The sequence below is a fragment of the Peromyscus leucopus genome, chromosome 17 (assembly GCF_004664715.2).
Source record: "Peromyscus leucopus breed LL Stock chromosome 17, UCI_PerLeu_2.1, whole genome shotgun sequence".
NCBI classification, from domain to species: Eukaryota; Metazoa; Chordata; class Mammalia; order Rodentia; family Cricetidae; genus Peromyscus; species Peromyscus leucopus.
The window spans coordinates 29,643,356-29,659,165 of NC_051077.1; the positions used below are offsets into that span (position 1 = coordinate 29,643,356).

At 44.0% G+C, this 15,810-nt stretch overlaps 1 protein-coding gene across 8 annotated transcripts in view; it reads left to right on the top strand.

The window, feature by feature from the left end:
* Positions 1–15,810, top strand: part of Fat1 (FAT atypical cadherin 1) — a 123,541-nt gene that overhangs the window by 100,585 nt on the left and 7,146 nt on the right. For all 8 annotated transcript variants that reach the window (XM_028881124.2, XM_028881128.2, XM_028881130.2 and 5 more), the window contains 14 exons: positions 461–694; positions 1,925–2,314; positions 3,699–3,913; positions 4,225–4,362; positions 5,536–5,679; positions 6,217–6,414; positions 6,736–7,537; positions 8,136–8,264; positions 9,596–9,753; positions 10,627–11,089; positions 11,983–12,136; positions 12,320–12,430; positions 14,038–14,669; positions 15,489–15,626. In XM_028881124.2, coding sequence (XP_028736957.1) covers positions 461–694; positions 1,925–2,314; positions 3,699–3,913; positions 4,225–4,362; positions 5,536–5,679; positions 6,217–6,414; positions 6,736–7,537; positions 8,136–8,264; positions 9,596–9,753; positions 10,627–11,089; positions 11,983–12,136; positions 12,320–12,430; positions 14,038–14,669; positions 15,489–15,626 — 3,906 coding nt within the window. The remainder of the gene's footprint in view (positions 1–460; positions 695–1,924; positions 2,315–3,698; positions 3,914–4,224; positions 4,363–5,535; positions 5,680–6,216; positions 6,415–6,735; positions 7,538–8,135; positions 8,265–9,595; positions 9,754–10,626; positions 11,090–11,982; positions 12,137–12,319; positions 12,431–14,037; positions 14,670–15,488; positions 15,627–15,810) is intronic.

Genomic DNA, 15,810 nt, shown 5'->3' on the forward strand with positions numbered 1-15,810 from the left:
CATTTAGGCATCTGTCCTGGCCCGCCCTTAGGGTCCTGACAGGATATAACCTCAGCTGCAGCCACTAAGAGCACCCCTGTGTGCATTCGCTACCTTTCCTTATAAAAGGTGGGCCTTGCCCACCTCCTGTCTCCTTCCTCTTTCCCTTCCTTGTCCCCAGGGATCCATCCCTGCCCCCTTCTTTGCCCCTGCTTTCTCCCCTTCCCCTCAGTAAACCTCCTACGTGGGCCCTGTTGTATGGTGTGACTCCTTCCCGCCATTTTTAAAATATAACAGAAAGTGATCCATATTTTCTTCATCTTTAAGCTTTTGAACTTGGCAAGGTAATTGTTGATAATATTTTTCTCCAAATGAGAATTGTGGTTCAGCTTCTATAATTGTAGGAGAAAAAAAGATGGTGGGTAATCGTGGTTCAGATCCTAAATCTCCAGTGTCCCTGTTCACTTCTCTTTGTTTCTAGGTGAATTGAGGACGTCAGCCCTCCTTGACCGTGAGGAGCAAGCAGTTTATAATCTCCTCGTCAAGGCCACCGATGGAGGGGGACGATCCTGTCAAGCTGCTATTGTGCTCACGTTAGACGATGTGAATGATAATGCCCCTGAATTCACTGCAGATCCATACACCATCACCGTGTTTGAAAACACGGAGCCTGGGACGCTGTTGACCAGAGTGCAGGCCACGGACGCAGATGCAGGTACCCCGAGTCAAGGAGATGTTCTGCCCTGGGGGTGTGCAGAAGGCTGTGGGGATCCTATGGTGGACACACTGCCGTGGAATGTGTTTGACTATCTTCTTTTCCTCGTGCCCATGATGGAGCTCTGTGTTGTTGTAATAACAGTAACTAAGTCATTTCATTTTCCGTGAATGTTTAAAGTCTTGACTATTACACCCAGTGAACGGCCTGTTGTGCTGATTGACTGTTAACTGATTGGCCCCCGGTGTCGGGGATTGAACTTGTGGCCTTCATATGACTGGCCAGTGTTTTGCTAACTTCCTCCTCAGCCTCTTGAGGTGCTTTTTGTGAAGGAATCAGTAGTGATGTAAAGATGTTAACAGTGTCACAGGCACAGAGCAAGCAAGTACTGTATTGCTAAAGGTTTTGAATTAAACTCAGGACTTCTGGAAGAGTAGCTAGTGTTCTTAACCTCTGAGCCATCTCTCCAGCCCATTGCTGAAGTTTTACCAATTTTCAAAAGTATTTGTGAAGAAAAGAAGTGTATGCATTCAAACATTCTAATAATAGAAAATAAAATTATTGTCTTGAGTCATTAATACTGAATTTTTAAAAGTCGCATTTTAAATAATTCTTTGTCACTGAAGCTAAATATCAAATAGATTTCATTTTAAGAAGACCTAGAGATTCCAGCATGGAAGGGATAGGGGCTGAAGAGCTATTTTTCCTAGCTGAGGAGCTATTGACAGTTCCTGGCTTCTGTTGGAGGGAGAATCAGTTTTCTTTAAGGCTGTGGGCCCTGGTTGGTCACCCACACTCTGGCTGGGGCTCCCATACCTTTCAGTAAAGGCAGCACAGGTTGAACATGGTGAATTATTTCTTAAGAAGGAAAGAAAAGGGCATGTGAAGATGGGAAGAAACATAGGGGGTGGACCTAGAGCTAGAAGTGGGGGTGAATATTACCAAAATACATTTATGCGTATATGAAATTCTTAAAGAATTAATAAAAAAAATCACATTGAAAAAGGCTACTGTCCATGTAGTATAAATGAGAGCCTAAGAAGTCAGACGTCTAGAGATCATATTTCAAGTCTATAAATTTGTAGTTCTGGGTATGTTTTCAGATCATCTACATGGTGAGGCGGAGGCTGTCTTTATATCTGTTTGCATTTTATCATTCAGAAATGCCCCACGTTTTAAAACTTGCACATTTCTTACTATGAAACCTGATAGGATTTCGTGTTTTGGCAGGACTGAATCGAAAGATTTCCTACTCACTGATCGACTCTGCTGATGGGCAGTTCTCCATTAACGAGGCATCTGGAATTATCCAATTAGAAAAACATTTGGATAGAGAACAGCAGGCGGTCTATACTCTCACTTTGAAAGCTGTGGACCAAGGGTTGCCAAGGAAACTGACAGCGACTGGCACTGTGGTTGTGTCCGTTCTGGATATAAACGACAATCCCCCTGTGTTTGAGTACCGGGAATACGGTGCCACTGTGTCTGAGGACATTCTCATTGGGACGGAAGTTCTTCAGGTGTACGCCGCAAGTCGGGATATTGAAGCAAATGCAGAAATCACCTACTCCATAATAAGTGGAAACGAGCATGGAAAGTTCAGCATAGATTCTAAAACAGGTAACCTTCCCTGTAAACGAGGAAGCCCTCCTTCCACACTGAGGGCTGCGTCTGTCTCGTCCTTAACTTCGTACTAGGTGATGGGTGGGTCACCTGTGGTCAGTCAGTGGGTGTTTTAAGGAGATAAAATTCAAGTTTACTTTCTGTTGTTTAAAGTGGGATTGAAAGTGGTTTGGGGAACTTTATACTCTAATTCTACGTGGTAACTACTTTCTGGCGCATCCATTGTAAATTACAAGCCAATGGAGAAAACTATTGACTCTTACCCAGTCTAGTGATGATGATGCAAAGTGTTTCCGGTTTGCCAAGATAGGATGCTTAGTGGTAATAAACTTTGTGTAGTTACTCATTTTATCCTGATATCAAAGGCATATGGAGTGGCTTCCCCAGTCACACTATCCTTTTGACCTCTCTTAATTCCGATACTGGACATCTGTTAGTTCTTTAAGTTGGCTTCTTTACTATGCTAGTTACCTACACTAGTTGAAGGAGACTGGATTACACTGAACCGATAGTGTTACAGGTCAGTCATTACTAACTCCTGCTTTGTGAGTAGTGGTGTAGTTGTGTTAGCCTGTGGTCTAAAATACCTATTAACTCTCAGGACATTGTAGAACGTTACTCTTTCAGACAGCACCTAGTTGAATGCCGTGTGTGACTGTTTCTGAAGAATAGGTGTCTGATGATGGTATTCTACAATGTATTTTTAATGTCTATTATAAAATGTCTTTAGGATTTTGTACCAATTACTTTTTCAAGTAGGATAGACTAGGTTGAGCCAAGACGAAGTGTTGCCATGTTGTTAAATCAGTAGGGATTTTATTTTATGTATTTGATTGTTTACTGAAACAGGATCTCGATGTGTTGCCCAGGCTGGTCTCAAAGGTACGGTCTTCCTGCCGCAGCCTCCTAGCTGCTGGTATTAGAAGCCTGTATCCCGTATCCCATCATTCTAAGAGGGGACGTTTAATACCAAGTGGAGAGTTATCTTAGAAACTCTCTTTAAAAGGACATGCATGGCAATAATAACAAGAAAGAAACTAAAAGACACTGAATTGAATTTTAAAAAGAATTTATTAAGTTTGTAATAAACTACATCAAAGAAGGAATAAGAACTACCATCATTTTTAAAGCATTATAGCCAGCATTATTTATGGGGACAGAAAATTAGATGTCACTAGGAATATAAGGAAAATAAAGGAAATGAATGGGGTTGTTGGGTAGGTAAAAATCCTAATTGTAATTATTTAATTAAACTATAAAATGTACAAAGTTTTTGTTATTTTTTTTAAAATGAGAACTAAACGTGTTTAAAGGTACTCATGTTGTAATAAGAAAAAATGGAATTACAGCATCATAGAAGTAATTCTGTCTCTCCATACAGGGGCCATATTTATCATTGAGAACCTGGATTATGAAAGCTCCCATGAATATTACCTGACCGTGGAAGCCACCGATGGCGGCACGCCGTCATTAAGTGACGTGGCGACCGTGAACATCAACGTCACAGACATCAATGATAACACCCCGGTGTTCAGCCAAGACACCTACACCACGGTGGTCGGCGAAGACGCGGCTCTTGAGCAGTCTGTCATTACAGTGCGTAGTTTCCCGTCCCCCACCCCCCCAATCCCCAGCTTGCCTCTTCTGGATCTTAAAGGAGCAATTAGTAAAATCATTCTAGTTCTTCTGCTGGTCCTGTTTAAAATATGTTAGAGCACTGGAATGGCTTAGCCAGTGGTGGAACACTTACCTGGTCCCTGTGAGGCCATGGGAATCCTCACCGCTGCAAATTAAGAAGGTCCTCATGGAGCCAGTTACTGGCTTGAAGTAACAGCCGTAAAACAAGTAGCTGTTGTTTCTTCCGCCCCTGCCTTCGCTGTTTGCTAAATGAGAGTGATATTTCCTAGATTGTGGCCGATGATGCCGATGGCCCTTCCAACAGTCATATCCACTACTCGATCATAGAAGGCAACCAAGGAAGTCCGTTTACAATCGACCCCGTCAGAGGAGAGGTGAAGGTGACCAAGCCCCTAGACCGGGAAACGGTGAGTTTGAAACCGAGATTTTAACTTGTCGACGGAGCACTAAATCATGCGTCCGTATCCGCTTGGTCTGATGTGAGGTCCCAAAAAGGAAACCTGCATCTTAGGAAATGACATGCTAAGAGAGAAATACTTGAAAGTCAATTCAAGTTTCTGTTCTTCGGTTTTTTGTGGGTTGTTTTTTTTTTTGTTTTTTTTTTTTTTTTGGTTTTGTTTTTTCTGAATTGCTTAAGAGTCTGTGAAGCATGAGATTAGACATAGAAAAATCTATTGTACTAGGCAGAGTAAAATATGATTTTTTTTTTTTAAAGCACAGGATCTTGCTGTATAGTTCAAGTTGCCCTCAAACTCACCATACTGTTGCCTTGGCTTTCTGAGTGCTGGAATCGCAGGTCCCTTTCACCATACCCGACTGAAATTTAGTAATTATGAACACAATGGTGTCCACTGTGAGACGGTAGAGGAGGTGGCCTATGGCGTTCTCCAGGCTGTTACGGTTGAACACCTTTGCGGGGCTGCTGTCCCGCAGGGCGGTATTCTGGGACTTAGCCATCGTCCTGGCTTCTCCCAATGCTTACTCTAAAGTGACCATCATGGGGGCCGCCCCAGCCCGGGGAGCCGTCTCACCCCGCTTGATTTCCTTTGCAAGAGGCCACAAATAATGACCTTGGAGGGATTTAGACGGCCAAGTGTAATCCAGGTGTGACATTGAAGGCGACGGTGACCCGGCGTATCTTGAGGTGTTAGAATTGTGTCTGCACACGGGATGAGAGAGAGGCGGCTGGTCTCTACTTCTGGCTCAGCAAGGTTTAGCCTCTTGGGAAGGTGACACCTCTGGTATTACAGAAGTGACAGCATGGGAGCAGGGTTGGCAGTTTCCTCTGGTCATTTGCATAATTTGTCTTCTTATTTCTAATAGGACTGTGAGATTTTTTTTTTTCTTTTTTAAGATCAAGCGCTTTAATAAGACCCAAAGGGCAGACATCAGAGAACCTGCTTCTCGTTGACAACTGTTTCTGTTGAGAAAATAGTGTACACTCACTCCCACTGGTTGGGAGTTTTCATTTTGATTTTAGGGAATTGCCGAGACATAGGGCTTGGTACGTAAGATCAGTGGGTTCCCAGCTGACTGGTCCCATCCAAATGAATGGGTGTGCTGTTTTTTTTCCCCTAAAGATCTCAGGCTACACACTGACGGTGCAAGCTGCTGATAACGGCATTCCACCCCGGGTCAACACAACCACAGTGAACATCGACGTGTCCGACGTCAACGACAACGCGCCTCTCTTCTCCAGAGACAACTACAGTGTCATCATCCAGGTGAGTGGGTGGTGTGCTGGGGGGCTGTGTGGCCTCCTCCACCTTTCACGGACAGCAGACCCTCATTCGAAATAGCCTTCCTTTCCAAAGACCATGTTTTCAACAGCTGGGAAAGAAGAGATCAGAGGAGTCCCTCTTAGAATAGAAGAGGCGTTTCCAAGGTCAACTTTCATCACTCCTTTTCATACGTTGCCTTTTTTTAAAAAAAGATATCCTCACTCTCCTAGGATTAACTATCTTTTAATGCATTGATTTCCCGCCCTCTTCCCCCTTGTCCACTTCCCTGTTACTTCTCTCCTAACCCCCATGGATCCTGTTCCACCCTCTCCACCCCTCTTGGACCTTAGCCCTCCAGTGACCGCTTCTCACTCGGCGTGTTCCCGTCCTCTCCCCTCTCCCATTTCCTTCTTGCCTCCGCCTCACTTCCGTCTTCCTCGATTCACCAGCAAGAAGGTTTTCTTGTCTCTTACGTGCCCCTTACCGTATCGGCATGGTCGTGCTGACAGCCTTCTGTTCCGTGTGTTTAACGTGACGCAGGAAAACAAGCCCGTGGGTTTCAGTGTCCTGAAGCTCGTAGTGACCGACAAGGACTCGTCTCACAACGGCCCCCCCTTCTTCTTTACCATCGTGAGCGGCAACGACGACCACACATTTGAAGTGAACCAGCATGGGGTCCTCCTGACGGCAGCGGCCATAAAGAGGAAGGAGAGGGACCATTACCTCCTGCATGTGAAGGTAGTGCAGTGTTTGTGGTTTCACTTGGGTGTGTAGAGAACAGCGTAGGTGGTTGCCTTTGTGTGTTTAGACGGCTGCCTTCCATGTTACGGGAAGACAAAAGGGGATATAATTTGTTTGCTCGAGAGCATCTACGCTGCCTTTTCAGAGGCAGGCTGGACCTTAGTGTCCGTGTGACCAAGTGACAGAACCGTTGTCCTTTCCTTGGTGGGCTTCTGTTGAGAAATGAGTATCGAACGGTTGATAGGGCTGCGTAGGCAAACTCATGGGTCTTTCCCGGGAAGTTGTAATGATGACAGGGGATGACTTCTGTTTCTGTAGGTGGCTGATAACGGGAAACCTCAGCTGTCCTCGTTGACGCATATCGACATTAGGGTTATTGAGGAAAGCATCCACCCTCCTGCCATTTTGCCGCTGGAGATTTTCATCACTGCATTTGGAGAGGAATACTCAGGTGGGGTCATAGGAAAGGTCCACGCCACCGACCAGGACGTGTATGACACGTTGACGTACAGCCTGGATCCCCACATGGACGGCCTGTTCTCGGTGTCCAGCACGGGGGGCAAGCTGATTGCACACAGAAAGCTGGATATCGGCCAGTACATCCTGAATGTCAGCGTGACGGATGGGAAATTTACCACGGTGGCTGACATCACCGTGCATATCCAGCAAGTGACCCAGGAGATGCTGAACCACACCATCGCCGTCCGCTTTGCCAACCTCACCCCGGAAGAATTCGTGGGCGACTACTGGCGCAACTTCCAGCGAGCTTTACGGAACATCCTGGGTGTTCGGAAGAACGACATACAGATTATCAGCGTGCAGCCCTCTGATCCCCACACGCACCTAGACGTCTTACTCTTTGTAGAGAAATCGGGCGGTACCCAGGTCTCAACCAAGCAACTTCTGCACAAGATTAATGCTTCCGTGACCGACGTGGAGGAGATCATTGGTGTGAGGATACTGGATGTGTTTCAGAAGCTCTGTGCAGGGCTGGATTGCCCGTGGAAGTTCTGTGATGAGAAGATATCCGTGGATGAAAACGTTATGTCCACTCACAGCACAGCCAGGCTGAGTTTTGTGACGCCGCGGCACCACAGGACGGCTGTGTGTCTCTGCAAAGGTAAGGGCACATGGGTGTGTGTGGGTGGGTGCTAAAGAATATTTTATCTTGGAGGCGTTAGAGAGATGGCTCAGAGGCCTCAGGTTTGATTCACAGCACCCACATACCAGGTCCACATTTGTAACTCCCATTCCAGGGACGCCCTCTTCTGGTCTTCACGGGCACCAAGAGCCCACATGGTACACAAACATCCATGGAGGCAAAGCAGCTGTACACATATAATTTTTTTTAATTAAATTAAAAAGTCGTTTTTGTTTGTTTGTGTGTTTGTTTTTAATTAGAAGAAGAATGTTTCATGGCCAGGCCTGGGGTATTATATATAGGCCTATGATCCCCGCTACTTGGAAGAATTATAAGTTCAAAGCTGTCCTAGCTACATAGTGAGTCCAGGTCAGCCTGGGCAACATAATGATATCTCATCTCAAATGAAACAATTAAAAAGGGCTGGAGATAAATGTAAGCCAGGGGAAGAGTGCTTGGATTTTAACCCTCCAGTGCCACAAAAAATAAACAAATACCAAAGAACAGCAGGGATTTTTTTTCCTTTTTAATTCCTGTTTTCTCTCCTTTCTTCCTCTTGTTTTTCTAAATAATAAAGATGGGAAATGCCCACCCGTCCATGGATGTGAAGAAAACCCATGCCCTGCGGGCTCTGAATGTGTCGCTGACCCCAGAGAGGAGAAGTACAGCTGTGTGTGCCCCGGGGGTGGCTTTGGTAAATGTCCAGGTGAGCGCTCCTGTGGCCGAGTGTGAATTCATTTCGAACCGTCCCTTACTGCACTGTTTCGATAACCGTTCTCTTTACTGGAGTACAGAATGATGTGCACGTTGCTGCTCACAAGCTGGGTGTGTAGAGGTGAACAAAGAGAGTGGAGCCTCCCTGAGCTCTCCGCTAAGCCCCTGCTCAATGGCTGTCTAATCTTCCGAGCTTCAGTTTTTTTTTCCTTTTTCTCTCTCTAATCCTCTTTTTTTTTTTTTTTCATTTTTCTTTTTCTCTCTAATCCCAATTTCTCCCACAGTCCTCGACTTCTTGCTCTGGTCCCCTGCTTAGCTTATCAAGGGCATGTTCCCAGCCCGTTTGTAATCCTCACTCTTTTTAAAGACTGGGCCGGGATTTAGTTACCACTCTTTATATATAGAGGCTGTAATGCGCCTCTCCTGCTAAAAATCCTTTTAAGTTCAAATTTCCATGCTGATGCTCCCCCCCCCTTCCATGATCTTCTGAAACTAGAATCAGCTATCAAAAATTAAATACATTAAAAAAAAAAACAACTTAGATAATACTGTTATTAGTGTCCAAAAAAGTTGAACTAATGATTCCAATTAAGGTCTCATGTCTCATTCTCTTACCTGTATTGAAAGCTTTCAATTAAAAACCATTATTTCCTCCTTAGTGGATTTGGAATATTTACTTAAGATTTTAACTTCTCTGGCTGCTGATGGAAGGAATCACTGTTAATTAGTTGGTGTTAGCATCCCCTGTTTGTGTGGCTTGCCTCGTGGGCTGCCTGTTTCTGAATGTGTATAACTCTTTATGAATTATGAATATTAACCTGCTTCCTATTGCAGTTTACCCTCCCTTGTTATTGGTCTTTTATTTTGTTAAATGTGCCTTTTGTCATTTTGAAATTGAATTTTTATTTAGTCAGTTCTGCATAACTTAATTTTCATTTCTGGAGGCTGGTATGATTTTCATCTTCTTTGAAGGATGGGGGATTGTTTTGTGTTTTGCTTGGCAGGTTTTGCCAAATCACCTTGAGGCTACATCACTGTTTTCTGAAATTGCCTCATAATGACTTGCACAGAACGGCTTTATGTTTAGTTCTGTTATTATTTTAAAACTTACTTCTTCGTGATACGGTGCTCTCCTTCTCTACCATGTGGAAACGTCAGTTGTGCTGTGCTGTCTGTTAAAGCCGATAGACATTTTCCTCAGTGCTGTCATCTTATATTTAGAAAACAAAAATCAGCCTCTAGGGAAGGAGGGGGGGGGGAATCATACTTTTAATAATATGCTAAGGCTTGGTGCTGATAGAATTTTTCCTCTGTAATCCGTAGGGAGTTCATCCATAACTTTTACCGGAAACAGCTTTGTGAAATATCGTCTGATGGAAAATGAAAACAAATTAGAGATGAAATTGACCATGCGGCTGAGAACCTATTCGTCCCATGCGGTTGTGATGTATGCGCGAGGAACTGACTATAGTATCTTGGAGGTATGTGTTCGTCTATCCTTTCACCTCAGACTGTGGGAGACTTTATAAATGTAGATTCTATTTTGTGTTCTGATGGTTCCATTTAAAAACAAAGGAAGAAAGATGGGTTTATTCCACGTCTCAAGGATTCCTGGCCTGATAACTTTTGACGCATGGGTGGGATCAGAAGTTCTTCTACCCAGTAGCATAGAAATTTAATTCTGATGTTCTTTAACAGACATCTTACTAGACATATGACAGCTAACATTCAAGTTTGTCCATTATATCTTGCTAATATTACCATAGTTTATACACTTCTTGTGTTTGTCACAGACAGTGTAGTCAGAGTTAAGCAGCATGTGTTGTGACTTGGGACTAATTTTGGACACTAATAACAGTATTATCTAAGTTTTTTTTTAAATGTATTTAATTTTTGATAGCTGATTCTAGTTTCAGAAGATCATGGAACTGGGGGGGGGGGGGCACCAGCATGGAAATTTGAACTTAAAAGGATTTTTAGCAGGAGGGGCGCATTACAGTCTCTATACATACAGAGTGGTAACTAAATCCCTGCCCAGTCTTTAAAAAGAGTGAGGATTATGTATATCTTACATATTTTGTGTGAATGTATATGCTGCATGTGTTCAATTAACAGTTAATTACTAGTCACTTCCATGTTATTTTTGGATGTGCGATTGGTATTCAGGAGCCCCCGGACCGTCCATCTTTGTCATCTATATAAATCGATAAAAGAGTTTGTGCTCTTCAGCACCTAGACACAAGTTAATGTTCTTCCTGCCCTCATTCACTCAACGCACCCTTCCTATAGCTTTTGCATAGACCAACGCTGAAGATTGTATGCGATTAGTTTGGATGGTATCTCTTCTGTTGCAGATTCATGCTGGAAGGCTGCAGTACAAATTTGACTGTGGAAGTGGCCCTGGGATCGTCTCCGTTCAGAGCATTCAAGTCAACGATGGGCAGTGGCACGCGGTGTCCCTTGAAGTGGAGGGCAATTATGCCAAGTTGGTTCTGGATGAGGTCCACACTGCGTCAGGCACAGCCCCGGGGGCCCTGAAGACCCTGAACCTGGATAACTATGTGTTTTTTGGTGGCCACCTCCGCCAGCAAGGAACAAAGCACGGAAGAAACGCCCAAATTGCCAATGGTTTCAGGGGCTGCATGGACTCTATTTATTTGAATGGGCAGGAGCTGCCTTTCACTAGCAAGCCAAGAGCCTACGCACACATCGAGGAATGGGTGGACTTATCTCACGGATGCTTATTAACAGCCACAGAGGACTGCTCTAGTAACCCTTGTCAGAATGGAGGTGTCTGCAATCCCTCTCCGACTGGAGGTAGGCTTCCTAAAGCTACCGTTGCTCAGATGTTGCCCACGTGTCCATTTAAAAGCAATTTTCCCAGGTAGCATTGGTGTGCCTCCTTTTGCTCGATGATGCCGTCACTTCCTGTGTTCGTCACAGATAGTGTAGTCAGAGTTAAGCAGCATGTGTTGTGACTTGGGACCAGTGTTTGTTTCCCATGTTCTTTTTCCTCCTGCTGCAGTGACTATGGCCAAAGATAAACTAGGGCCATGTCCAGCCTTTAAGGGAGCAGAGACAAACTGTCTTACCATGTTCCCTAAAGAATTATACCGTTGGAAATAATCCTTATGGATGTAAGCACGTTGAATTGGTATTGCTTGTGTGTATGTTCACTGGTGCTCTGTACATTTGACCCACTAGACTTATATAATTATTATTAACTAAATTTGGTCACAGATATTTTCTGACTTCTCTTTTTAGCTTCTAATACAGGATGAACATGCTAAATTTTAAAATCCAAAATCTAAAATGCTACAAAATCCAGTACTTTCTGACTGCCAATGTACTATTCAAATTTCCAGGGTTTGGGGCATTGGGGGGGGGGGGGTGTCAGATTTCCAGTTTAGAAGTGTTCCACCAGTAAAATCTATATATAAAAAAAATTCCTAAATCTAAAAAACTCTAAAGTCTAGATCATTTCCGGTTCTAGAATTTTGGATAAAAGCTATTCCACCCATGGGGAGTAGAAAAAAGGCTCACCCATATGGATAGCTCTTTACTCATAGAGAATGGGAATTTTACTGCCTTTCTTAGATGTTGGAGAATTGTATCTTCACTTAAGCATAAAGGTAAAAGCCAGTGAAACATTTTCTGGTCATCGAGTGCCTAGATATTTTTTGTTGTTGTTGTTCTTTTTCGCCGTGTAGGTTATTATTGCAAATGCAGTGCCTTATACATAGGGATATACTGTGAGGCGAGCATCAACCCGTGTTCCTCCAACCCCTGCCTCTACGGTGGAACGTGCGTGGTGGACAACGGAGGCTTTGTTTGCCAGTGTAGGGGCTTGTACACTGGCCAGAGGTATGTTTGGTTTTTTTCTTAATGAATTGTGAGGTTAACTATTTAAAGCATGGGGTTCTGCATGGGAGAGATCACTGTGTTCTTCGCTTGTTAATGCTTTTTATTCGGTGTCTTTATTCGCAGTGAACTCATGAGGGGTTTTTTTTTTTGCATGTTTTTTTTTTCTTTCTTTCCCTTCTTCAGATGTCAGCTTAGTCCGTACTGCAAAGATGAACCCTGTAAAAATGGTGGAACGTGTTTTGACAGTTTGGACGGTGCTGTCTGTCAGTGTGACTCAGGCTTTAGGGGAGAAAGGTAAATGGCTTCTTTCGCGCTTCCTATCCGCTGCACCTCTCCACGGTGTCCTGACCATTAACACAACTTCATCCACCTACACGCATCACTTCAGAATGTGGCGATTCTCAGTGGCCTCATGACCTACAGACAAAAAGTCTTTAAGACAAAAGAATGTATCCAAAAGATTAATATAAAGTTGGGAAACCATGCATCTATACTGTAGAGCTATTATTTATAGATAAAGAGTACGTGGGTCTTTGGCAAATGCTTGTAAACTGGTTGCGTTCATTATGTGATGGCCTGTGACACAGTGTCATGTATCCTTGAGAAGGTTCTGATGATGGTTTCTCATAGCGTTTTGTACCAGCACTGATCCAGCATCTAAATGTTGCTGGTTTTCTCTTTTGTAACCCCCAGTCTAAGCACAAGAGTTGGCTTATGATTTGGATATTTAGACAATGAGAGTTCTCGAAAAATATGCATCTATATATCTTAGGAAAAAGTGCACAAGAGACTCTGCTTTCAGATGCAGTTTTATATTTGACAAATCATTTGGAGTCAGGTGTGGTGGTGTACTCCTTTAATCCTGGTACTCAGTAGGCGGAAGCAGGTGGACCTCTGTGGTCTACCTAGTGAATTCCTGGTTAGCCAGGGTTGTGTAGTAAGACCATATCTCAACAACAACAAAAAGCTGCTGGGTCCATGTAATTTTCAAGTGCCTCGCACAGAACATGTAGATAAGCCTCGCTCAGTCTCGTTAGGCAGCTAGCGTGGCCTGCCTCTAGATATTCTATGTCATATTCCTTTTGCAGTCATTATAAACCTGAATCTCGCCATTAGTTATGTGGCCCCGGTTCATTAGTTGATTTTTTTCTGATCCTGATCAATAAATGTTCCTATACATTTGACAAAAATTTACCAGGATTCAGAGATTTTATTCTAGTTGCTCATGATTTGCTAATAGATGATATTTTTTTTTTCAAATGAGAAAGAGCTTCAGTAGTGAGGAGGAGATGTACACAACAGCCCCACGTGTCCCCGTTTAGAAAAGCAGCAGGGACGCGCTGTGTGATCTGTGCTGTGAGGGTGACGTGCTCAGGAGGAAGATCCGAGAAGGCCTAACGTTTCAAAGTGGGAAAGTGTGTTTTCTGTCCCCTCACAGGTCTTACAGGACTGCCATAATCCCAAACAGGACCATTTTCACTGAAGTTTAATCGGGCCCATGAGAACGGTTTGCAGCACACACTACTTATTAAAATGCACCTCATCTTCCCGGTTTCTAGGTGATAGGCTGAACTGTCAGACCTTGAAACAGACTGATGCTGGAGCCTATTGAATTGATTTACTAATCTGCTAATTCTGGAACAGTGCAGCTAGATACTGGCTTGATACGGTTCCCTCTCAAATACACATTCAGTGTATGGCCAAACGACTTAAGTCGTCTACCAGAGGCCTTCTGTTCTAGTTCCTGTTTCTGTTGCTTTCTGATCAGCTTCGCATTTAGCTTTGTTTTGGCCCCTCTTGTGAAGGAGTGGTGGTGTTGAGTGTTTATCCTGAAGGATTGCAGGACTGGTGTGCTCTGATGTATGTCACCTTCAGAGATCTCTCCTCCTTCTCCTTGGCAGATGTCAGAGCGACATTGATGAGTGTGCTGGGAACCCCTGTCGGAACGGGGCCCTTTGTGAGAACACCCACGGTTCCTATCACTGCAACTGCAGCCACGAGTACAAAGGCAGACACTGTGAAGACGCCACTCCCAACCTGTACGTGTCCACCCCGTGGAACATCGGCCTGGCCGAAGGAATAGGAATTATTGTGTTTATAGCCGGGATATTCTTGCTGGTGGTGGTGTTTGTCCTCTGCCGGAAGATGATCAGCCGGAAGAAGAAACCCCAGGCCGAGCCGGAAGACAAGCGCTTGGGGCCAACCACGGCTTTCTTACAGAGACCTTACTTCGATTCAAAGCTGAACAAGAACATCTACTCTGACATACCACCCCAGGTGCCTGTCCGCCCTATTTCCTACACTCCAAGCATTCCCAGTGACTCCCGAAACAATCTTGACCGAAATTCCTTTGAAGGCTCGGCCATCCCCGAGCACCCCGAATTCAGTACTTTCAACCCCGAGTCCATGCATGGACACCGCAAAGCTGTGGCCGTGTGCAGCGTGGCTCCAAACTTGCCTCCGCCACCACCTTCCAATTCTCCTTCCGACAGTGACTCCATACAGAAGCCCAGCTGGGACTTTGACTATGATGGTAAGAACACGTTTTCCAGCTCTCCAAATGGCCACTGAGATGGCAATTGAGGTTGCTGGCTCTGCTGTATTTGTGGAGATGAGGATAATGCTTTCCAATCTGAAATGGTCGAGAAAAGTCATTCGGATACTCCAGTTCCTGGCTGGGATTGGGAGCTTGGCGTTATTTTAATAAATTAGATCTAATCGTGCTCTAAGTAATATTCTGGAAAGATTGTTTCACTTTTGTAACCAACACACCTTCTCAACTATGATTTGGGGTGTTTTATTATAATAAGAAATAATGCGTAGTCTATGCTAATTTTTATTAGTATTTTATAATTTATTTATAATTATTTATATATTTATTATTATATTTATGATCATTATATAATAGCGGGTCATTTCTATGCTAATTAATTTTTTAATATATCCAGACACGGTAGTTGAGTTCATGAGCATATGAGCAGTATTTATATTAGTGGTTTAGCATATACCTGAAGCTTTAGAAAAAGATACACACACACACACACACACACACACACACACACACACACACACACACGTCTGTGTGTGCCCGCGCGCGTGCAGCATTTTAGGACGAATTTAAATTCATTATCAGTTACTCTATATACGCTAATTTATGGAGAAATCTAATTTGTTGAGTCCCTTGAGAATACTGTAGGCCTTTTTAGTGTTTTGTTTCTAGGATGCTTCTCCAGCTCACTCTCTCCTCCATTCCGTATTTCCGATCCTAGCTCAGCTCAGGTGCTTATTCCTAAACTGTGAACCGGAGGGAACTCAGAACTCACTTGCTTGCCTCCCATGTCTTCCTTTTCAGCCAAAGTGGTGGATCTTGATCCTTGTCTTTCCAAGAAGCCCCTGGAGGAAAAGCCCTCCCAGCCCTACAGCGCCCGGGAGAGCCTGTCCGAGGTGCAGTCCCTCAGCTCCTTCCAGTCAGAGTCGTGTGATGACAATGGTATGTGCTGTGGCCATGTTGAAATGCTGCTGATGTCCATTGGGTTGCATAGTGATGTAGATGGACTGGGTCCCCTCATTAGGTGTGAAAATGCCCCGTGCTTCCCTTGGCGCAAATGTATACTACAGTATAAGTACTTGTTGCATGAATTGTTGCAGTATTTAAAGTTAGTTCAGTCATAGGG